General features: G+C 42.3%; 2 protein-coding genes across 4 annotated transcripts in view; both read left to right on the top strand.

The window, feature by feature from the left end:
• Window positions 1–25,216, top strand: part of LOC110187194 (piezo-type mechanosensitive ion channel component-like) — a 96,960-nt gene that overhangs the window by 24,377 nt on the left and 47,367 nt on the right. The window lies entirely within an intron of this gene.
• Window positions 13,914–18,055, top strand: LOC147644757 (uncharacterized). Its single transcript, XM_086841129.1, has 3 exons — window positions 13,914–16,156; window positions 16,236–16,788; window positions 17,198–18,055. The coding sequence occupies exons 1-3, from the start codon at window positions 13,914–13,916 to the stop codon at window positions 17,990–17,992; spliced, it is 3,591 nt and encodes a 1,196-aa protein (XP_086697255.1). The 3' UTR covers window positions 17,993–18,055.

Raw genomic sequence — 25,216 nt, forward strand, 5'->3', positions numbered from 1 at the left:
ATAAAAGTCGTTTAGAACACATTCATAATTACGTTTTAGCTCAATTTGACGATTTTTCGATGAGCACAGAAGTATTTCCATTTTAAGAAATTGTTAAAAATGTACTCATTGTGAAGCTTATATTTAATCATTATACTTATATTTTTATTTATTCGAAAATAATAAACTAATCGAATCCTTTTAGGTATCGTCCAGTTTTCATACCATCATCCTTTGAGATTAGTAGAAAACCAAATTTATCTTCCCAAAACGTGATTGATATATTAATATATGAACTAGGAATCCTGGCGAACTTTGTTTCGCCACCAAATGGCTTCGTTTTATGTAACATTTCGTTTGGTGATTGAAGAAGACATTTTTTTTGTTTTGTTTTATATTTGAAAAGTAATTAAGCCAGTTTAACTTTTCCACTTGCGCAGAATATTGGAATGCCAATCGATTGTATGATGCCAATGATCTTCATGTCCTCACGCGTTTTCTCAATAGGTCACTTTCTCTTATTATATATTGTCTTTCTTTGTTTAAGTTCTGTGAATACAGTTGGACTATAACCTCAAATGCACGATCCACATAATTAACACATTTCAACATACCACCTTAAAGACAAATGCCTAAACTTTATATATTTTATTGTTTTTAATTAAAATGTTAAGAAACGACTACTTGATATTGGTTTGTATTAAACGCTATATATCAGCGATGGATATCCCGCTTTTCTGTTGAACGAAATAAAAATCATATGTCCGTCGCCTGGCTCTAAGCTACCTCCCTACCAATTTTAACAAAAATCGGTCAAGCCGCAGTAGATGTGTTGCTATCGTTGTGTTGTTATCGATTTGGCGTCACAGATTACCGATTACAGATGACGTTGATATTCGTTACGTCCGTATTTAAACGGTTTTATTTGGCTTACCCCGTTTGTTTTATTTATTCTTGGGTCAAATTTAGTAATTCAAATTTCACCCTCTTCCTGTCAACCGATTAATCTGAAATTTTGTATACACTTTGGATTTTGGTGACAATAAAATTATGTTTATTCATTATCATTATAAATTCAAGATGGCCGCCGCAACAAAATGGCGGTTTTATCAATCCCATCAACATGGGTATCAAATGAAAGGTCTCAACAAGTAGAATACAATTTACTATGCAAAATTGAAATCTAAGATGGCTGCCGCTACCAAATGGCTGATATCAATTGTTTATCGATCCCACCAATATGGGTATCAAATAAAAGGGCTTGACAAGAAGAATACAGTGTGTATAGTGCACTCAATATTTAAGATGGGCGCAGACACTAAATGGCGTATAATAATAAGATTTAAATTTAGAAATTGAATCTGTAATTTAATCCACCACCCAATTCAAGATTAGTGTGGTTAAATATGATACGTCGTTAGCGGTACACCACCCAAGTTAAGGTGAAAGGTTAAAACGCGCCGAGAACTGTATGGCATTGGGGTGGATAAAAATGATATGTCGTTAGCGTTTTCCCCTATAGACTCTGGAGCATCTTGTTGTATATAGCCTTGTATGCAACAGATGTACCTTCCGTCCGAATTGATTTCGCAAGAGACGGAGTACATCTTATACACCCGAAAGCCATACAGTTTCCATCTAAGTACAATTACGGGACGGCTGAAAGAGGAATGTTGCCTTTAATACTATCATGGGCTTCTACAATACATCAAATGCAGGGCAGCACTGTGGATCACGCAGTCGTATACTTAGGTGCGAAACTGTTTGAAGAAGGTCAAGCCTACGTGGCTCTTAGTAGAGTAAGATCTTTGCAGGGACTACGTATAGATTAGTTGGACTGCAATAAACTAACGGGCAAGAAACCTTGCAATAATGAACCACTAAATGAATTAAACAGAATGGGAAATAAAAACTCAAAACTAAAAAATAAAAATAGGTAAAAAAAACTTTTTAAGTTAAACGGTTTTATGTTAAACATACATTGCAATGTTTAAGATAAATGTACTAAAAACCAAAAAATAATATAAATAGATACAGTCCTGGGAATTATAAGCATATGCATAGACTAGACTAAAATAGAACCGTGGCGCACGTCAATTGTCTACAAATTATCGACTTAATGTGCGACAGCAGAATCGTTTAATTCGTCGTTAGGAAGTTGGCCCGCAGACGGTGAGGAAATTACGTACTATTTTCTTGCTCATGGAAATTCCAATAATTATACACTCCATGTAAATAAAAGAGATTTTTCTACTAGTTTATCGTTGGACATTCAAACTTCTGGCTGGCTAGGAATCGTTTCACTGCTCATAGTTTGTCTTTAATCGACAAAACATATGATAAAAGTACTACTCGCTCACCACAATGAAACCCTAAAACTCGCTTTTAATCGAGCTTGCTAGCTTGTTTCCACAGTCTAGCCCTTCTTATCACACGTCCATCGTTGTCTGTTGAACAACTGCCTAATTATAGTGTAACATAACAAAACAATCATTTTAATCAACGATTTTAGACAATTGACGTGCCGCACGGTTTTATTTTAGTCTGTCTATGCATATGTTTATAATTCCCACGACTGTATCTATTTTATTCTTTTTTGGTTTTTAGTACATCTATCTTAAACATTGCAATGTATGTTTATCATAAAACCGTTTAACTTAAAAATTTTTTTTACCTATTTTTATTTTAAATATACAAATTAAATGTATTTTTTTCCAATCTTTCTGAGAGATTTTCTTATTATTTGTTTCCATAAGTACCTTGTACAGATTATTATAAAACTAAAAAAAAATCAGCCAAATCGGTCAAGCCGTTTTCATGTTATGTGGCGACAACGAAAAACGGGATTCACTTTTACATATATAGATTATAATCCACATCGCTTTTGACAGGATCTCAATATATACGACGCATGCTTAAGTCAGCTTGCTTAAACATTAAAATAAAATTTGCTTTGTCTCGACTTAAATGTTTCGGGATATGTTTATACGTTTGAGATAAATAGAATAAATTAATCTTTTATGTCGTCCCATACAAAAATAATCTCAAATATTATCTTGTTTTTTGGATGCCTTGTCATCAAATATCATAACGGAATTCTTTTTTGCTTCTTGCGGTGACAAAATGTGTAATATCCCATTCCTCGTATTGGTTTAGAAGTTTTTTCAAGTTTTTATCCATTTGGACTTTCGACAAGGCTTATCATAACAATAGTTTTTCCAACAATTAATGCTCTAATTGAGCTATAACAATGAACTTTGTCCTGCATGAGCTTCCATTTACACCACCTTTAATGTTTAAAGATAAATACTTTTTATAATATAATTAGTCATAAATCAAATGTCAAACAGGGTATTGGTCTCATAAATAATTTGATAAACACACTACCCTTTGAGGATCATATACCTGGGACAAATTACTGTGGATAAACAAAAAACCAACAGGGAAAAACAAATATCGCACGATATCGATTTCAAGCGTCTTAACTCTTTCACTATGTCTGACACCTATCCAATTCCCTATACATATAATGCCCACCTTGTCGGACTAAATGTCTGGGTTCCATCAAATTCATATAAAAGATTTTGATACGAATACGAATTTTTGCGACTGTCATTCGGGTTGAAAAATGTCCCTGCGGTTTCCCAAAGAATGATCGACATATTCCAACACAACTTCGGGAAGATACATATATGTACATTGACGTTATTATATTATTATAATTATTATTATTCCCACTGGAGCAACCTTCGCGCTGTATTTCATAAACTAAGAGAGGCCAAGTTGCAAATAAATTTGAAGAAAACACAGTTTTGCAAACCCAGGTGAAGTTTCTTTTTTAATTACTAACGTCAGACGGATTAAGCCATAAAGAAAATACTTCTCCCACGAATTTAAAATTACTAAAAAGCTTAAAAGGAATGACTTCCTATTACGGGAAATTTATTTGGAACTACTCTAAAATCGCCAAATATCTGGCGGAACTCCTTAAGGGAGACGATCTCAGGCTAAGTCATCCCAATCCAAAAACATTTCAATCTGACTTGATGAGGAGGGCATGTAAGCCTTCGATGACCTTAAAACCATCCTCGCTTCCTTTGAAGTTTTAGCCTTCCCAAACTTTAATAAACATTTCCATTTAACAACCGACGCTTCTAATTACGCCATCAGGACCGTTATCTCCCAAAGCGACATCGGGGAAAGACCGTTTTACACGACTCTCTCACTGAACAAAACAAGAAAACTATGCGGTGAATAAAAAAGATATGAACATATAGGAACATATGAAAGAATAGGAACAATTATAGAGGAATCTCTTACTTGCCGACCATATCAAAACTTTTCAAAAACATAACTCCTCATTTGCACCTTTGTAGATCAGTAATTTCACTACGTCAACATGGATTTATTAAGCGAAGATTAAAAACAACTAACCTTTAGGAGCTCTCTTCCTACATTATATAGAGCTTCCAAAAAAACTTTTAGATAGATGATTTGCTGTCAATAAAGCATTTGTCTCCGTTAACCATTCTTTCCTTGTTTGGAAACTCGATTTAATGGGACTTCCAGTTAATCTTCTTAGTTGGATCTCACGTTATCTGAATAGCAGTACGCAAAAAAGATTAATTTATCTAATGTTCTCAGGAATACTTCTGGCGTACCGTAGGAGAACCCTTATTGTTCACATTATTTATAAACAACCTGACGAACTCCAGAGAAATAATGTACGCTGATGACATCAAGTTTTCAGTGCAATAAAAGGTGTCGCGTAAACTTATTTAAGTTTTCCGGCTCTAAGTGCAAGCTAATTACATTCTCTAGTGTCGTTCCCAAGATTGCAACTTATTCGCCTAATTGCCGCTCTTTTTATACCCTCGCAGGGTATTACAATTTCAGTCAGAAGTTTGCAACGCAGTGATGGAGGCACATTCGACCATATAAAGTATATATATTCTTGATCAGGATCAACAGCCAAGTCGATCTAGCCATGTCCGTCTGTCTTTCTGTTCGTGTGTCCGTTTCTAAACAAACTAGTCTCTCAGTTTTGAAGCTATCTGAATGAAACTTTGTTGTTAGTCTTCTATATGCTCTCACTCGTATATATGTCGAAACGGGTCGGATCGGACGACTATATCATATAGCTGTCATAGAAATGATAGAAAAATTTTACAAAAATAATTATAACATTTTCAGTTTTCAACGGAATTTAATTGTATTTGAGATATAGCCATTTTATATTACTTTAAAATTTTGTGTACAATTTTATGAAATCGGACTAATATATCATATAGTTCACATAGGAACGATCGAGAAATTAACACAATTAAGAATTATAACTCTTTTAGTTTTTAACGGATTTTCATCAAATTTGAAATACAGCATAGTCATAAATTTTGTGTCAAATTTTATGAAAATCGGACGATTATATCATATAGGTGACATACAAACGATCGTTACATGTAGAGAAAAAATGCAAGTCTGTGAATGTGAAACTGTAAATATAATATGTATGTATATGTGAATAAAATGAAAGGAGGTATAACTTCATTGTTTTTTAACATAAATATATTTAATTTATTGTCATCGAAGTTCTATCTGCAAGGGTATTTAAACTTCGGCATGCCGAAGTTAGCTTCCTTTCTTGTTAAATAATTAATTTTGATGGTGATTTGATTAATTGAACGGCGGTCGATGTAGTGGAATGATCCTTACGTTACTAAATCTTTATTTACACTACAAAATGGTTCTTGCTTTTGAAGCCCTCAGTACAACGTCCATAGTAACCGTTTCGAATCGGTTTTCGCTCTACGCGGTTGAAATTGGTTTGTTAAATAAAGATGGCCGGCCTTTTCTAATAAACTCCTTATAATAAACTTACTTTCCTTTGCGAACCGTAGAATTATGCTAGGTATTAGATTTATTTATGGATATATATTAGATATATATTAAATTTATTTATAGCCTCATCCACGGTTACATGGAAAGTGCTGACTTGTTTTGTGATTTGTACACACCAATCTCTATCGTAGATAGTCTTTCCAAACTAAGAACAACAACAATAACAATTAGTACACATGGAAGCAAACAATCTGGCAGCGCGCCGGTAGTTTAATTCCTCGTACGTTTTTTTTTATTTTCTGTCGCGCCTGCTAATACCTAACCCAAAGATGCACGTGCTAGGTGTCATATGGGCCACTTGAGTGTACTGACCGTAGTTCATCCTCCATTATTATTATTATTATTATCATTAAGATATTCGTCTCTTCTTGCCTGGTCTGTAGAATGTTTAAATATGATAGGCACCCGGTCGTGCCGGAACTCCAACAAGACGTAAACAAATTCTGGACCTTTTCACCATTTTAAATTCTTTGCCAAAACTCTTCCCGATAGAGTCAATGTCGTCAGTTTACCTCTGTAAAAGATTTACCGTGGTTCTTTCCTATTAGACAGCACCAAAAACAATAGTGTCATAAAATGCAATATTTTTGAGTATCCGTCTATTACTAGTCATCTCAAAAAAGTGAGGCCCATGAACAAGTCGAAAGATTCCATTCAACCTTCCATGAAATATGCATGTGCCTGAAAAACGATAACCAAAAATGACATCGCAAACCTCGGTCCATCGATTGGTTAGGGTCTGCCTGGAAATCGATTGCCGTATCCATCGGATTTGAACACTATCCACGAATCCAAAAACAACGTGATTCGGAACAATAACCAACAAGTACAAATAAATACAAGAATGTTTGACGCTATGCATGACTCATTGCAAAAGCTTGAGGACATAATGGAAAAAAATAACTCCATTAATGGACACGTCCTTGTGGGCACGATCCTAACGTATAAGGCCATAAAACTGATAAATCAAGTCGACGAAATCACGCGAGTCTGTTAATTGGCGAAGACTTCTGTGGTAAACACCAACCAAAAAGAAGTAGAGCCCTCCCGACAGAAACACACAGCCTACCGTTTCAAAAACTGGTAGAAGCCATAGAATTGGCAAAACCATCAATTCTAGACTTCCCTATTGTATGTGCTGGCTTTATCCAAGGTTGTGGATGCAAAATACAGGTTGATGCTCCTCTTCCCCACGATTTAAGATGATAAGCAGGTGGTGCTGGAATACAATAGGATGGCAATGGACTACCAAGAAACCTATGCAGGTTTGGAAAACTGTCCCTCAATTGACAATTCGACAGTTTGCCAGGGAGACCCCTAAAAAATAAACATAGCCAGCTGTATTCCTAGGCTGTTGGAGGGCGGCCACGCCCTCTGCAATCACCCGAGAAGTTTTTTTTTCCTGTTGGGCTCGAGACTGTCAACATCCGAAACATATCTACAGCAGCTTCTCTTCAACGCATGTGATGACCACGCCTGCTGTACTGGGCAAAGTAACAGCCACTGGGTATCAATTGTCGCCAAAATATGTTTATGAATTAAGCCTACAATGCTTAAGAAAACAATCAATAAACCATGAATTTTCTAATTAGTTTATTAGAAAAATTAAAAAATTAAATTACGAAAAAAAAACCGAGTTGTGGTGGCAGACTTTTGGCGAACGAAAAAAAGAGTGGTGCGTCGCTTCGAGTTTAACATGCGAATCATCTATTTCATATGCTTAGCCTAGCTTATCTAAGGTTGGCGAAGGCGAGGCGAATTCGCGAAGAGCGCGAGAGAGCTTTATTGCGCTCTCGCCTTCGCCCTAAACTAACTGTTGAACGTTGAACGCCTCCACGGCTTCAACATTCTGGAAGCGGCGCCAGCTTGTGGATCGCCCTTCGGAAGATGGCTCCATCGCTCCGTCTAAGGTCGACGACCCTGACCATGCCGTCCTCCCCTGCGTGCGTCGCGACGATCCGTCCGAGGAGCCACTGTTGAGGCGGCAGGTTGTCCTCTGCCACGATGACGAGCTGTCCCTCCTTGACGTTTTCTTGGTCGTGGTGCCACTTGCCTCGTATTTGAAGGCCCAGCACATACTCCCGGGACCATCGCCGCCAAAACATTTGCTTGGCTGACGAGACAAGCCGCCATCGCCGCAAGCAGCTGAGACCCGCCTGGTCCGGGGTCCGCAGTGCTGGTGCTGCGACGAGGGGCCCGCCTGTCAGCAGGTGTCCTGGAGTGAGTGCCTCTCCGTCGCTTGGGTCCTGGCTGAGAGCTCCGAGGGGCCGCGAGTTCATTATGGCCTCGATTCCGACGAGGACTGTCCCCAGCTCTTCTGCGTTGAGGAGTGCGCCGCCCACCGCTCGTAGGAGTAGGTGCTGAATTAAGCCTACAATGCTTAAGAAAACAATCAACGATATATAACAACTTTTTTATCTCAATCCTAACAGACACCCTCATTGCCGCTTTTTTACTATAAATCGTATGGAGGAAGATAACACTCATTAAAGGCATTTCGCCCCATTCGGGTCGTCGTCGAACTGGAGTTCAAAACCGACAGTGATCTGCGGGACAGTGCACTTAACAGTACAATGCACCGAACCTCGACCGCTACTATCGCTGCACATACCAACTGCTGAAGCGTTAACTGTAAATTCCTTCCCGCAACCCGTGCAGACTTAGAAAGGTGATAGTAGAATGGCATGGTGCAACTGGAGAACGGTAACCGGAACTTCACTGACTTGAATACGATCGGCCAGAGAGGCTTGGTGGTGGCGAATCAGCGAACGCTCGAGGAGAGACCGGAAACCGAACCTTTCGAATACCATTGCAACAAATTAAGAGTAATCAAATTAATATTAAAACGAATTATAACCGAACCAAGTCTTTACAGGAGGCACTCCTCGAAGATGCGACTGAAAGGAATCGAATTATGGTCACTCTTTTTTAGATACAAAATATCCACGGATTAGCTTCCTTCCGGAAGGGAGCTATATATAAACTGAGACCGGACTAGATACTGATGCCAAGAAACTGTTTACACACTGAAAACTAAAAATCTCTTTTGACTTTGCATGCAAAAATTACCCCTTTTTTTAAATGTTTTTGATTTTTCTTTTAATGTACAACTAATTAATATATTATTTTTAATGAGTATGTACAAAAGCAGAAACAAAACAAGCAAAGGAACAGCGTCAAAGCAACAACAAATGAGTTTACACATTTTTTGCACTGTCAAGAAACTCTTTACACACTTTAGTTTTCCATTCTGTTTTATTCTTCTTGAGAAAAAAACTGTACTTTATTATTACCTATGCTTTTTCTCGCATCGTCATGGTTGAATTCTTTTCATTTTATTGTGAAATCTTGCAATACACACACCAAAAAGCGGCAATATCAATTTTTAAACATGCCTGGAGATAGATTGACCTTTAACGCGGTCCTGTTGGTTTATTACAACCACCAACTTGGAAAATCCGCAGCTAAGATGGCCGACATGTTTCGGGTATCCCGGAAAACTATTTGTTTTAAATCGGGCTAAAATTAAGGGAAGGCTGGAAGAAGACAAGAAGGCAAACGGGCAGAACGCCTTATCATGCGAAAGGTGCGTCATAGCTCCCAAATCTCGACCAGAACCCTTGCCTAGGAGTTGGAGGAAGAGTGTGGCGTAGTCGTTTCGCACGAAACTTTGCGCCAATTGATTCTGCGGAACAAATACTCATCGAGAGTTGCGCAAAAGAAACCGCTGCTCTCCGCAGTGAACATTCTAAAGCGGCATTCTTTCGCTATGGAGATGATCAGCAAACCGGAAAATTATTTGGATGACGTCATCTTATGCGACGACATCAAAATTATGCTGTATTATAACGATGGTCCTACCAGAGTATGGCGCAAGCCGTTAACCGCATTAAACCGGCGTAATATTGTGCCTACCGTAAAATTTGGCAAATTATCGGTTATGGTTTGGAGATGTATAAGCAGCAAGGGAATCGGGGAGCTCGCATTCATAGAAAGTACTATGAATGCTGAGCACTATCTCTCCATTCTCCAATCAAATTTGAAGTAGAGTGCTACAAAATTTGGCTTAATGGCCATAGATACGACGTAATTCAAATTTTATCAAGATAATGACCCCAAACATAAGGAGCATACTGTGCGTACTTGGCTCCTGTATAACTGCCAAAAGGTTATAGATACACCTCCTCAGGGCCCTGATATGAACCCCATTGAAAATTTGTGCGTTCATTTAAAGAAAAAGTGGCTAAAAGGCAACCGAAGAATCGAGCAGACCTTTAAACTGCAGTGCTGGAAGAGTGACAGAGGATTCCATTGAAATATGACATAGAAAAGCTAATCAATTCCATGAAAAAACCCATCCAGCATGTAGCAAATGCTAAGGAGGGCGCACAAAGCACTAAAATTATTAAAATTATTATTATTTTAAGTTGTTAAAAATATTTTTTTAGATGTAAGTTTTGTATATCGTGCAAAAAGTTTATTGGCAAAGTCTGTTCGCGCCACGAGGGCGCTTAATTTCGAGCAGCAGTGTGGGAGCACGAGCTTTCGCTCTCGCTGCTCCCGGTCGTCGCTCGCTCCCTCTCGTCTCCTAGCCGAAGGTGACTCCACGGTCCCAGCAGTACCTAATAAAAACTACCACAAAGTGGAAGCGAAGCCCAACTACGTTCTTTTATTTCTGGAAGAACATCACGTGGAACAACAACAACAACACAGAATCAACCCTACCAACGACCAGGAGGAATTATTGGGCTGACGACGGCTTATATTTTTTTTTTAAGAAACCATCCGCCCTCTCCTGTCCATGGTCCTTCGATCGCCGGATCTATCCTGATCCCACCAGTGCCCCATTACGAATTTTTTTTCAAAGATAAGTACGACTCGCCTTCCAAAGTCCATTCGTCCGTGGTCGCCATATTCCTTTTCCCTCAGCGTTTTTTTTTTCTTTCCATCCGATTCCGACCAAAGTGAAAAGTGCCAAATAGATATATATATATATGCATCCAAGTGCATACCTACATACATATGCACAGCCACAGTGAATTTTCTTATTTTCTAAGTGCTTAAGCGCTTGCCAATATTGGCCCTCTACTTCGTCTCACTGTGATCCGCTGGTCCAAGCATATGTATATATGTACATATATATATATATATATATATATATATATATATAATATATATATATATATATATTAAACCCTTAGACATATTCACATATATATATAAGTACCAGTGTCCGTCATTAAACTGCACTTAACCCTTTTAATATATAATACGAAGAATATATATATATATATATATATATATATATATATATACACACACACATTCAAAAAAAATATAACCTTTTTTTATATATAATACGAAAAATAAAGATATATATATACAGAAAAAGAAATATGCACAAACATAATTTAAAAAAAATATATATATGTATATATATGTACAAATATAAGAAAAAAAATTTAAATCCTATTTTTTATTTATATCAATCTACATACATACATATATATTGGGCAAGCTTCGCGCTATTCTGCACTGAGCATCGATCTCCAAGCTATTACATACATATATACACACACCCGCATAAGGGCATATCAAGTAATTATTTGTTCATTTTTTTCGTCGCCTCTTTGTGCCTAGAGCGTGTACAAGCACCTGCACTTATACATTCCACAGCCGAACAGGCTGTCGACTGGAAGCAATTGTCAAGTACCGCTCAATAGGCCTATAGCTAATTCCATTAGCTTGGTGAGAAAAGTTTTTTTTAAATTGTGTTGAGGTCTCTGTCCCAAGTTTGGTTGTTGCGCTATTGTAGCCGACTTCCACCGTTTTTATCCGAGTGTCTGCCACTATTTTTTTATACCCTTGCAGGGTATTATAATTTCAGTCAGAAGTTTGCAACGCAGTGAAGGAGGCACCTCCGACTATATAAAGTATATATATTCTTGATCAGGATCAACCGCCGAGTCGATCTAGCCATGTCCGTCTGTCCGTCTGTCCTTCTGTCCGTCTGTCCGTTTCTACGCAAACTAGTCTCTCAGTTTTGAAGCTATCTGAATAAAACTTTGTAGTTAGCCTTCTATATAATCTCACTCGTTGTTTGGTTTGGTCGCTTGTCCTATTGTGCGGGAGAGCGGCGTTCGGCTGGTCGCTCGCTCGGTGTTGGATAGTGCATACGAGAGAGATGGAATGAGAGGAGAAGAACAGTCTGCATTTGCGAACGACGAAGAACGCACGCCGCCGATCTAACGCCGTACTATTAACACACACACGCCTGTATATAGAAGCTTAAATTAAATATTGAATTTATTCGTTTTGTGTTGATCTTGCCTGGGAACCCCTCTTACAATGACCTCTTGCTAATAATACAAGGGGACACAACTATGCATGGTGGCCCATGAGGGGAACCTGCAAGTTAAAACGTTAAGGTTGGCAATTTGGTGTGTAAATAGATTCCGTTAGATCGCGGCCGCGTTAAGTTTGCAAGTCGGCTCGGCAAATTGCCTGAAAAGAGGAAAGCGATACATAGGCGCAACAACGGCGGTTTTCGGAATTGTCGAGTCGATTTTCTTCTGCGCTTATTCCCGGCCTCTCGAAACACGGGAAAGGAAACGACGATACATAAGCGCCGCAGCTGCAGGTCACGGAACTTTCGAGACGCTTCTTCTTTGTTTTCGCTGCTTCTAGAGGGTGGAATCTTGTGTGTAAACGGAGTAAGTGGACAAGTTACGTGCGAGACAAGAATTTACCGAATTTTCAAATTACATGATTTTTGGGTTGGTGAGTTGCGCTAAGTTTGTTTTACGTTCGGCAGCATGAAATCTGACTCGGAGGCTCCGACTTTGGAGCAGTTAGCAAATTTGCAGGCAAATCGTTACCAATCTCTCAAATCGGTCTTGCAGAATTTTAAGAAGGATTCGCCATCGAGGAAAACAAGAATTTATCTAAAGAAGCGTCTGGAACAAGTGGAAGAAATTAGGAACGCGTTTCGGGAGACGGATTCCGTGATCGTGAATCTAGAAGGGTTTGCGGGCTCAAGCTATGCCGGGAAAAGTTTCCTGTCGGAATTCGAGGAGCGCTATATGGACGCCTATTGCGCCATCGCGGAGGACTTGGACAAACTTGGATCCGAGATTCCGGCACCGCCGCCCCCAACAGGTGGGGGCGCCGACCCGGAAGTGCGACTGAACATGCCACAGATGGCAGTTCCCAAGTTCTCCGGTGAGTGTGTGAGCTGGCCAGGATATTATGACGCCTTCATGAGCGTTATACACAACAACAACAATTTGAGTAATGTTCAACGGTTACACTTTCTCAAAGAGTCGTTGCCACCAGGGCGCGATAATGACATCCGACAAATGCAGCTCATGGAGTCAAACTACGCCGTGGCGTGGGGAATGATGATTAAAAGGTATAATAATCCTCGTCTCGTCTTTTCTCACCACATGAACGCTATCTACGCTTTGCCCAGGTTGCAAAGAGATAGTACCGAATTAATAAGATCGATGTTAAGCACGGTCAATGTTTGCCTGGCTGCATTCCGCCGCGTTCAAGCCTTGGACGGGGAATCGCAGCACTGGTTGGCGCATTACGTAGCATCGAAGCTGCCCAAGGAGACCCATAACGCTTGGGAGCATCATCAAGGAAGCGGCGCCGCCGTCCCGACCTACAAGGAATTGGAATCATTTTTGAATGATCGGCTAATCATAATGGATGCGATTGAGAACCGAAGGTCGTCGTTCGACTCCAATATTGGCCCAGGATCCACCGACCCGAGCAAACGAGTGCTAGAGCATAATGCATAGGAGCGCTTAGGACGGGCGAATAGCGCCTGCTACCACTGTGGGGGCGACCATATTCTGCGTCGTTGCACAGCCTTTCTGGAATTGGACTGCTACCAGAGAAAGGATATAGTGAGCAGAGCGAAATTATGTATTAATTGTTTGAGCAAGTCACATGCGCTGCCGCGCTGCACTAGCAACAAGAGCTGCCAAGTATGTGGGCAGCGCCATCACACCCTGTTGCACTTCCCAGTAATGGCTCAGCCGGCCCGGCCTTCAACGCCGCATCTTAGTGCACCAACAGCCACGGAGAACATATCTCAGCAGAGCCGGCGGTCAAGTTCGAGTCAAAACCCAAGCGCATCTTACAGATGCCATTCGGCAACGTCACCGAATGTTTCTTCGAGGAGCGTACTTCTCGCCACTGCTCGTATCACCGTGCGAAATCCGGTCAACGGGCTGCAAGCCATCATTAACGCTCTCATCGATCGAGGATCCGAGGCAACTATAGTATCTGAGCACGTCGTACAGTCCCTGCATCTGACGCGGGCCAGTACCCGAGCGTCCATTTTTGGGGTCGGCCCCGGGGTTGGTCGTCGTTGCAAGTATACAGTCAATTTTGAAATCGGCAGTATTATTAACCCAACTTTTTCTTTAGAGGTCGATTCAGCATACGTTCTCCCTTCGGTTACTTCCTGCCTGCCGAGTCTTAGCTTCACGCCACAGCGTTGGGATCATATTCGAGGGCTCTCGCTGGCAGATCCTCACTACTCCCGGTCGAAGCGAGTCGACCTCATTCTAGAAGTGGACATGTTGGCGCAAATAATGTTGCCAGACACCAGGATCGGACTGCCCGGCGAGCCCTTAGCTCAGAATACGCACTTCGGATGGATTCTCTCTGGACGTGCAGAAGGCGTGAGGGAATCAACCCAGTTGCGCTGTCATCGAGTGCTTTTGGACACCGAGGCATGGCTGAAGCGCTTCTGTGACGTAGAGTCAGTCCCAGAACGCCCTTCGTTATCGGAGGGGAACCTCTGGTGCGAGGCCTTCTTTCAGAAGACTTACATACGTCGAGGGGATGGCCGCTATATAGTGCGGTTGCCCTTTAAAACCTATCGGGACCCAGCCATGGTCATAGGAAGATCTCAGCAAATGGCGCTTAATCGGTTCCTACAATTGGAAAGACGCCTGTCCAGCAGTCCAGACCGGTGGAGCAAATATGTGGATGAGATCGAGGAATACTTCGCGCTCGAGCAAATAGCGCCGGCTGTGGGCAGTGAAAGTAGTTCAGTGAAGAATACTTCCACTAATATGCATGTAACCTCTTGTATACTCCCACATCACGCTGTCTTCAAGAAGGAGCCTCAGTCGGCAAAGCAGCGAATCGTCTTCGACGCCTCCTCAAGGACAAGCAACGGAAGGTCGTTAAACGATATTCTGTGGACCGGGCCTACACTGCAAAACGACATGTCGGCAGTCATACTCAATTGGCGGAAATATCGTTTCGTTTTCACGGCGGATATACAGAAAATGTATCGCTGCATAGATGTGCACCCGGAAGACGCCAAATATCAGCGGATTTTATGGAGGGCGGCGGATGGATCGATCCACGTTTATGCATTGTCGACGCTAACGTTCGGAACGGCTTCTGCGCCCTTCACGGCCATCAGGGTCATTCAACAGCTAGCGAAGGATGAACGGCGTTCATTTCCTAAAGCGGAAGAGGTGTTGATGCTTGAGATATACGTGGACGACATTCTTTCCGGAGGACATTCGATAGAAGAGACGGAAGACAAGAGGACCCAGGTGGCGGGGGCGATAAAATCCGCGCGCATGGAGTTGCGGAAATGGTCCAGTAATGAAGCGAGTATCCTGCTCTCGTTTCCGTTGGAGCATCAGTGCAGTCAGACACCTTTAAACTGGGACACCACGGATCCTATCAAGGCGCTAGGAATGTATTGGCTTCCAAATAAGGACTGTTTCAAATTTCGGATCAATTTTGAGATACCGGATAGCCTAACCAAAAGGATGATTCTATCGAGCATAGCAAGGCTGTTTGACCCGCTGGGACTCATCGCGCCGGTCATCATCTCGGGAAAGTTAATACTGAAGGACGTAACTATGGCGAAGAAAACGAATGCAGACGGAACCATGGCAACTCTGGATTGGGACGACGAGGTTCCTAATGCGCTTGCGGAACGGTGGCAAGCGTTTCGGGACGGCTTGCTAAGGATCGGCGATATTAGTATACAGCGGTGGATTCATTATTCTCCTGGAGCCATAGTTTCGGCTCAGCTTCACGCGTTTTGTGACGGGTCGTCGACATCCTATGCAGCTGCGACTTATTTAAGGCTCCAGCATCAAGATGGAACGTGCTACGCCTCTTTGTTGGCCGCAAAGTCAAAGGTTACTCCTACCAAATCCTTGACCATACCTAGGACGGAGCTGAGTGGTGCCGTACTGGCCGTCAAGTTGGTGAAATGGTTAACCGCGGCCAGGTGGATAAATGGCCTCCCAATCCAAACCATTTACTGGACGGATGCTACAATTCTTCTGGCTACACGGGGACGTCAATAGATGGAAGACTTTCGTCGCTAACAGGGTCGCCTTTATTCTGGATCATTCTGCGCCATCGCAATGGGGGCATGTAGGGACTAGCGAGAACCCAGCAGACTGTGCGACAAGAGGGCTATCTCCGGGTGAGCTAGCGGGCTACGGCTTGTGGTGGCGAGGACCGGAGTGGCTTACACGCTGTCAAGGTGACTGGCCCTCGACGGAGGTCGGTCAGGCCGACATGAATGATGCCGCCCTAGAGGCGAAGACGGATAAAGTACGCGTTCACCACACAGTCCCGCTGCCATCGTTGGTTGAAAGATTTTCGAGTTTCACCCAGGCCGTGAGAGTCGTAGCGTACGTATTTCGGTGCAAGTCCAATATTGCCGGAAAAGGAGAGAGGCGCACCGGTCCCCTAGGCATCGAAGAGCTCGACCATGCTCTATTCGCTATCGTGCGCATCGTCCAAGGGGAGTCTTTCGCATCGGAGTTGACCGCTGTAAAAAATTCCAAACGGCTGCCCTCCAGAAGTAAGCTCTCAAGCTTGTCACCGATCTTAGTAGAGGGCATACTGCGAGTAAGGGGGAGATTGCGCCATTCTGGTCTGTCGCACGAGCGTCGCCATCCAATAATCATTCCAAGCTCTCATCATTTTACACAACTAGTAATACGCTATTCGCATATCTTGACTGCACGGAGGTGCGCAGCTAACTCTGGCGCACACTCGCCAACGGTTCTGGATACTGACAGGAAGGCAGGCAGTGCGATCGATTGTACGGAAATGTGTGAGGTGCTTTCGGGCCCGGCCAATCACGTCGGCACAGCTTATGGGAGATTTGCCGATACACAGAGTGAACCCCCCTAGTCGGCCATTCCTGGCGACTGGAGTTAATTACACAGGCGCTATAGAGCTGAAGGCAGCGCGGTTACGAGGAACTGCCGCTTACAAAGGATATATCGCCGTTTTCATTTGCCTTGCAACAAAGGCAGTGCATCTAGAAGCGGTGACAGGCCTCACCTCGGAGCATTTTCTGCTAGCTTTGGGAAGGTTTACCGGTCGGCGAGGGATCGTTCAACATATCTACAGTGACAACGGAACCAACTTTGTCGGCGCGGACAATCTGATGAAGGCATTCTACGGTAAGCTTCAGGAGGATTATGAGAAGCTCATAGCCCCCAAGCTCGCTTCGCAACGAACCACCTGGCACTTTAATCCTCCGCAGTCGCCAAATTTTGGCGGGCTGTGGGAGGCTAATGTGAAGTCGGTGAAACATCATCTCAAGAGGGTCATTGGGGATCGGAGGCTCACCTATGAGGAGTTGTCAACGGTGCTCATAAGCATAGAGGCGTGCCTCAACTCCCGACCGCTCTGCCCTCTCACAGCTGATGCAGATGATCTCGAGGTGCTCACACCGGCGCATTTTTTGATTGGGGACTCCATGCTGGCGCCTCCGGAATATCGACCTCAGTCCAAGTCCTTCGTGGAGCAGTTTCTAGTCCAGCAATCCATGATAAGGCATTTCTGGAAGGCTTGGAGTCGAGACTGGCTAGCCAATCTGCAGCAGAGACCCAAGTGGTGTCAGGAGACTGAGGGCATTCAGCTCCACGACCTTGTCATCATCAAGGATGACCGATTTCCGCCGTCGCAAGGGCTACTGGGGCGCGTCGTGGAGTTGCACCCAGGGACTGACGCGTTGGTCCGGGTTGTAACGCTTAAAACCAAGCAAGGCCATTTAAAACGGTCAGTGTCAAAACTTTGTCCACTGCCGATACGTTCTTAGAGCTCTCACTTTGCGCACCTCAACCATAATGAATTGTTTCTTGCGCACGTTTCTTGTCTCATTTCTCCATACTAGATTCTACCCCGCCTACCACCGTGCAGGATCTGGACAAGCGGAGATGTTTCATGCTTAGTCCAGCATTGGCGGGCGGCATGTTTGGTTTGGTCGCTTGTCCTATTGTGCGGGAGAGCGGCGTTCGGCTGGTCGCTCGCTCGGTGTTCGATAGTGCATACGAGAGAGATGGAATGAGAGGAGGAGAACAGTCTGCATTTGCGAACGACGAAGAACGCACGCCGCCGATCTAACGCCGTACTATTAACACACACACGCCTGTATATAGAAGCTTAAATTAAATATTGAATTTATTCGTTTTGTGTTGATCTTGCCTGGGAACCCCTCTTACAATGACCTCTTGCTAATAATACAAGGGGACACAACTATTCACTCGTATATATGTTGGAACGGGCCGGATCGGAAAACTATATCATATAGCTGCCATAGGAATGATCGGAAAATTTTTACAAAAAAAATTTTAACTTTTTTAGTTATCAATAGAATTATATCAAATTTGAGATATAGCCATTTTACTATACTCTACAAGTTTGCATAAAATTGTATGAAAATCGGGCTACTAAATCATATAGCTCCCATAGGAACAGTCGAGAAATTAATACAATTAAATTTATAACTTTTTCAGTTTTCAGCTGATTTTCATCAAATTTGAGGTATGGCCATTTTATATTAGTCTTAAATTTTGTGTCAAATTTCATGAAAATCGGACAACTATATCATATAGGTGCTATACAAACGATCGTTTGATGTAGAGGAAAAATGCAAATCTGTGAATGTAAAACTGCAAATATAATATGTATAGGTGAATGAAATGAAAGCAGGTATTACTTCATTGTTTTTTAACACAAATATATCTAATTTATATTGTATGGATTCCAATTCATAGAAGTTCTATCTGCAAGGGTATATAAACTTCGGCGTGCCGAAGTTAGCTTCCTTTCTTGTTTTTATTTACTTAAAAAAAAAAAATAAGAGAGCAATCTTTCTCTCATTTTGCTAATTTTTTTGTTTCTTGTTTTTCTTTTTTTTTACTATTGTACCAGTGAGGGCGGAGTTTCAACATTTGTCAAATTGATATTCAGACTGGGTTTGTTCATCCTAGTCCAGGCCTTGTCGCAGTGTTTTTTTTTTTTTTGTATTCTGGTTTGGGCGGTGCGTCAGTTAGGCGGTCTCAGTTTCATCAGGCCCTAATTGACCATGCCCTTAGAGGGAAAGTCGAAACATTTTAAAAGGTACATAAAAGCTGAAATGTCCTCCCGAAGGAATATTGTCTCCACCACTCCACCCGGCGACAAAGAACTCTTTCCTATTGACCGACTGAGAGAATATTCTTAATAGATGTTGTAATTCCAGTAAGCCGTGTCCCATCCAATTCACACTTGTTTAACTCTTATCTTATTTCATCGAGAAAATAGGCCATGATATTATTTTTAAACATCCCGGTAACTGCATTTGTCGAAGTCGTATCTGTATTTGTATCAAAAATTTTGCTAAGTGTTTCCCCAAAGTGGAGAAAACTTTCACATGGAAGGACATACAAATCTTGGTTCTGTATTGTGATGCGAACTTCATCATTCGGCTTGAAGTTTTGTTGATATGGATAATAAGTATGAAGTTCTTTTTATACCCTTGCTGGGTATTATAATTTCAGTCAGAAGTTTGCAACGCAGTGAAGGAGGCACCTCCGACCATATAAAGTATATATATATTCTTGATCAGGATCAACAGCCGAGTCGATCTAGCCATGTCCGTCTGTCCGTCTGTCAGTTTCTACGTAAACTAGTCTCTCAGTTTTTAAGCTATCTGAATGAAACTTTGCAGTTAGTCTTCTATATACTCTCACTCGAATATATGTGGGAACGGGCCGGATCGGACGACTATATCATATAGCTGCCATAGGAATGATCGGAAAATTTTTACAAAAAAAAAGTATAACATTATCAGTTTTTAACGGAATTAAATAAAATTTGAGATGTACCCATTTCATATTATTCTACAATATGTGTAAAATTTTATGTAAATCGGACTACTATATCAAACATAATTTCATCTTTCCAAGTGAACGGACGTGCTTTTTTCTTGCGCTCTCGTTTTGTATTAAAGATTGAATATAACCACCGGGGTTAAATTAAATTTTCTAATTTGTGTTTATAACTTTCCGATCACTTCGCGTGTGCATGCAGCTATTCTAATTTGTGTATATAATTGGTTTTATTGTCCAATTTAGTTGTGCTGCTAGTGCTAGCTTTTGCATATTTAGCATTCCTTTTTGTGCCTTCTTCGTCTAGCTTTGCGCCGTCGCAACAGCTAAACGTTTTATTTACTTATCTCCCACGCTCTCCCACTCTCTCACTTTAGCTGTGCCGCTGCACTTCTTATCTTATTCGATCTCATTCGCTCTCCCGCTCTCTCGCTCTCTCTGTGACTTTTCACTTCTTTCTTCATAGCTCTGTTGTTATTTTTTCCAAGTACAAGTACAGTGGTAAGTCCTTATAATGTCCGGAAATATTGTCTGTTTCGTCAAGACCTGCAAAAGGCAATTGCTGCAGGTGACCTTACAATCGGCTGCTGGCTGAGCGACAACGTCATGCACGCCAAGTGCATTGGAGTTGCAGCTCGAACGGTGGACGATGTAAAAAAAAAACATCGGCTTGCGTTTCTGTTGTGAGGCCTGTCGCGATGTAGAAAGGGAGATGATGTCTTTCATGCGGCAAACCAAAAACGGTTTTAAGGGCATTTTAACGAGTTTTCGTAAAACTCTTGATATGTTCTTGGCGCTGGACACCCAATTTAATAGCCTTACGCTATTAAATGAGTCTCCTAGGCGCAAAAAAACTGCTATTGGTGGGCAGCATGTAGACGGACCCCAACTACCTGCAACGGGCTCTCAGCAGCAGCCTCCCTCGGCACAGCCCTCGACCTCAGCATTAATTCCAAGAGTGCTGAGATCGAGCGCTAGAAAAGATTCGGTACCCGAATGTGCAGCGGGAGTGGCCGTACCGCCGGTGATTTCTGTTTTGTCCCCTGGGGGGTCGCAAATATTGAACCCTCAAAGTCCCGTGTTTAACGATATATCTGCCCAGTGTGTTAGGCCCGGAATACCGGCCGAAAATGGCACGGCAGATAACCAATCTGCCTTGCCAAAAGCCCTTATAGCGGTTCCACCGACGAGACATATTTTTGTCTCGCGGCTGTCCCCTGACCAAACATCTGAAGATGTTCTCGCCTTTATACAAGGCAAAACCAGAGCCGAAAAATTAAGATAAAGGTGGAAAAGTTCAAATTTTCTTACTCTAGGGACATTTCATCTTTCAAAATAAATGTCCCTAACGAGCTTTTTAACACTATTTGCTCTCCCAACTTTAGGCCAGAGTACATTGCTGTTAAGGAGTTCGAGGCGAAGAAAAAGAAAAAGCGGCCTGTAGGAATAACTCTTCCCAGGCCTGATGATACCACTGCGCTTTCTACGTCTTCCAATCCCGACCCAAAAAACTAACCTACTCCTTAGGTATTTCCTATCAGAATGCAAGAGGCTTACGTAGTAAGCTTCCTAACTTGTATTCTGATAGCCTTTCGTTTGCATCTCAGGTTATTGTGCTCACAGAAACCTGGTTAAAGCCGGAGATTCTGAGCTCCGAAGTTTTTCCAGCTGTGTTCACGGTATATCGGCTAGATCGCCGTATCAGACGCGGGGGTGGAGTTCTCATAGCGGTGGACTCCTCACTCACGTCAGAATTATTAACCTTCGAGGAATGCAACGATGTTGAGTTCCTCTGTGTGAAGCTATCTATCAAAGGTAGCTCAATTTTTATTACCTGTTCCTACATACCTCCACTGTCGGAACTTCCTATTTATTGGAATCACCTTTCAGTTATTCAGATGGTTTCCAGTGAACATTTGGATAGAGACCAGTTGGTAGTCCAAGGAGATTTTAATATCCCTGGTGCCATTTGGTGCTCAAATAATTCCACCAATACTCTCCATACACCTACACAATATGACTTTATCGCTGGCTTGTTTGACATTTCGCTGTCTCAAGTCAACCATGTGCGAAATTCCTTACAGCGCTTGCTTGATCTTTGCTTCGTCTCTGATCCTGCGAGAGCCAGTTTAGCAAGGGTGGCTCATCTGACACAGCCCGAAGATCCTTATCATCCAACATTCGATGTGACTCTTGATATTGGGTGTGACGTATAGAATATTTCTGACCGTCCAGCCAATAAAGTCCTATGTTTTCGCAAGACGGACTTTGAACGACTGAATAATTTTATAAACGAGTTCAATTGGTCCGATCTATACATGTGCACTGACATGGCAGTTGCCGTGGATATTTTTTACAGTGCCATGAATTCATTTTTTACTGAATGTGTTCCGTTATATTATCCGCCAAGCTCGAATAAACCGCCGTATGCTAAATTTAAAATCACCGGTTCTCAATCTGCCCTTTCATCTTATTTATCAGCTCGGTCAAACTTTACCGTGCTGAACGCGCAGTGTTATTAAAACTATTAAACTCGTTGCAGGGCCCAGTTCTCACAGGACCCAAAACAGTTTTATAATTTTGTTAACACTAAACGAAAGCCTAAAACAAATCCTTCCTCGCTTTCATTTGAAAATACTACCGCAAATAATGATCAGGCAATAGCCGATCTATTTTCGCAGTTTTTTCAAACAACCTATTCAAGCTCTTCGTATCTACACCAGACCTATTCCTACGGCATACCCAAATCAAACTTAATTTTCTGTCCTAGCCTAAATGAAAGCTCTCTCCTTTTAGATCTTCATCGTGTCAAGCCAGGTCCCGACGGAATTCCTGGCTGTGTGCTCAGGTATTGTGCCGACGCCATGTGCTATCCCCTTCTGAAATTGTTTACCTTGTCCTTGGAAACCTCCCAATTTCCCATTATTTGAAAGGAATCGTTTATTATTCCTCTCCACAAAAAAGGTAGCAAATTGGATGCCAGCAATTATAGAGGAATCTCTAAGTTGTCGGCCATCCCCAAATTATTTGAAAACATTATCACCCCTCACTTACAGCACCTTTGTATCAGTGATTTCTCCATGTCAACATGGTTTTATTAAGCGAAGATCAACAACACACAGAGGAATTCAACATCGTTGCATTCCTCGAAGGGTAATAATTCTGACGTGAGTGAGGAGTCCACCGCTATAAGAACTCCACCCCCGCGTCTGACAGGGCGATCTAGCCGATATACCGTGAACACAGCTGGAAAAACTTCGGAGCTCAGAATCTCCGGCTTTAACCAGGTTTCTGTGAGCACAATAACCTGAGATGCAAACGAAAGGCTATCAGAATACAAGTTAGGAAGCTTACTACGTAAGCCTCTTGCATTCTGATAGGAAATACCTAAGGAGTAGGTTAGTTTTTTGGGTCGGGATTGGAAGACGTAGAAGGCGCAGTGGTATCATCAGGCCTGGGAAGAGTTATTCCTACAGGCCGCTTTTTCTTTTTCTTCGCCTCGAACTCCTTAACAGCAATGTACTCTGGCCTAAAGTTGGGAGAGCAAATAGTGTTAAAAAGCTCGTTAGGGACATTTATTTTGAAAGATGAAATGTCCCTAGAGTAAGAAAATTTGAACTTTTCCACCTTTATCTTAATTTTTCGGCTCTGGTTTTGCCTTGTATAAAGGCGAGAACATCTTCAGATGTTTGGTCAGGGGACAGCCGCGAGACAAAAATATGTCTCGTCGGTGGAACCGCTATAAGGGCTTTTGGCAAGGCAGATTGGTTATCTGCCGTGCCATTTTCGGCCGGTATTCCGGGCCTAACACACTGGGCAGATATATCGTTAAACACGGGACTTTGAGGGTTCAATATTTGCGACCCCCCAGGGGACAAAACAGAAATCACCGGCGGTACGGCCACTCCCGCTGCACATTCGGGTACCGAATCTTTTCTAGCGCTCGATCTCAGCACTCTTGGAATTAATGCTGAGGTCGAGGGCTGTGCCGAGGGAGGCTGCTGCTGAGAGCCCGTTGCAGGTAGTTGGGGTCCGTCTACATGCTGCCCACCAATAGCAGTTTTTTTGCGCCTAGGAGACTCATTTAATAGCGTAAGGCAGTAGTATAAAAACGGGATTTTCGGGACCTTTGATGTCGGCAAAAGGGGTAATAAAAATGCAATTAATGGGTTAGCTGTCAAAACATTTAATTGCTTTGAGTAATAAAAATGCAATTAATGAGGGTTAGCTGTCAACCTGTCAATGGATGGGGGTAATAAAGATGCAATTAATTAGGGTCAGTGTATGTAAAAGGACACTTGTGAACAAGTGTTCAAGCGCCCCAACAAGGATGTGGATACGAGTGCGAAAGGGAGGGGAGCGATCCCGAGCGATCCCGGAGCGCACGTGTACGTTCCCACGACCCTCACTGAAAGAAAGGGACGGGGGAGGCAATTGAAAAGGTCGCACCGCAGCGATCCTGGGCCGCATCGATCCCGTTCACGCACGTGGACGTTGACCCACAATCCTCACTTAAAAAAGGGACGGGGGTGGAATGGGAGAAGGGTGCTAACGGAAAAATCCACGCTCTGCTCGATCCTCGAGCGCACTTGGACGTTGACCCTCAATCCTCACTTAAAAAAGGGATGGGGGTGGCTCGATCCTCGAGCGCACTTGGACGATCACCCACGATCCTGACTTAAGAAAGGGACGGGGGTGGAATGGGAGAAGGGTACATGTTTGGAACGGAAAATCCACGCTTTGCTCGATCCTCGAGCGCACTTGGACGATCACCCACGACCATCACTTAAAAAAGGAACGGGGGTGGAATTGAAGAAGGGTACATGTTTGGAACGGAACAACCAAAGTACAACCATATGAATGACGCACACCACGAGCGTGGATTTTCCCTATGAGATAGTACATGCTTACACACACACCACCACCCCATCCTTTCACAAATTCGAGGAAGGATCACCCTCACCACCCTTTCTTTCATTGACCAAAAGATGTGCCCTTCTTTGATATGGAATTGTGACTTTTAAGTGAAAGAGTAAATCTGAAAAATAAATACTGAAAAAAAAAAATACATCCCCAAGCCCTTTTTTCCCAATAAAAAATGGATATATATTTATTTATATATTATAATTTTATTTATCAAATATAAATATCAGAAGCGATGTTCTAAATCA

This window comes from Drosophila serrata, unplaced genomic scaffold (assembly GCF_035046125.1).
Source record: "Drosophila serrata isolate PLE 108 unplaced genomic scaffold, ASM3504612v1 contig_103, whole genome shotgun sequence".
Taxonomy (NCBI): Eukaryota; Metazoa; Arthropoda; class Insecta; order Diptera; family Drosophilidae; genus Drosophila; species Drosophila serrata.

Excerpts from the sequence above, each read along its gene's own strand:
- LOC147644757 (XM_086841129.1), top strand. The coding sequence starts at position 13,914 with ATGGCTCAGCCGGCCCGGCCTTCAACGCCGCATCTTAGTGCACCAACA. Across the intron at positions 16,157-16,235 it reads AAATGGTTAACCGCGGCCAG|ATGGAAGACTTTCGTCGCTA; the intron begins GTGGATAAATGG and ends GGACGTCAATAG. Across the intron at positions 16,789-17,197 it reads TAGTAGAGGGCATACTGCGA|GCAGTGCATCTAGAAGCGGT; the intron begins GTAAGGGGGAGA and ends CTTGCAACAAAG.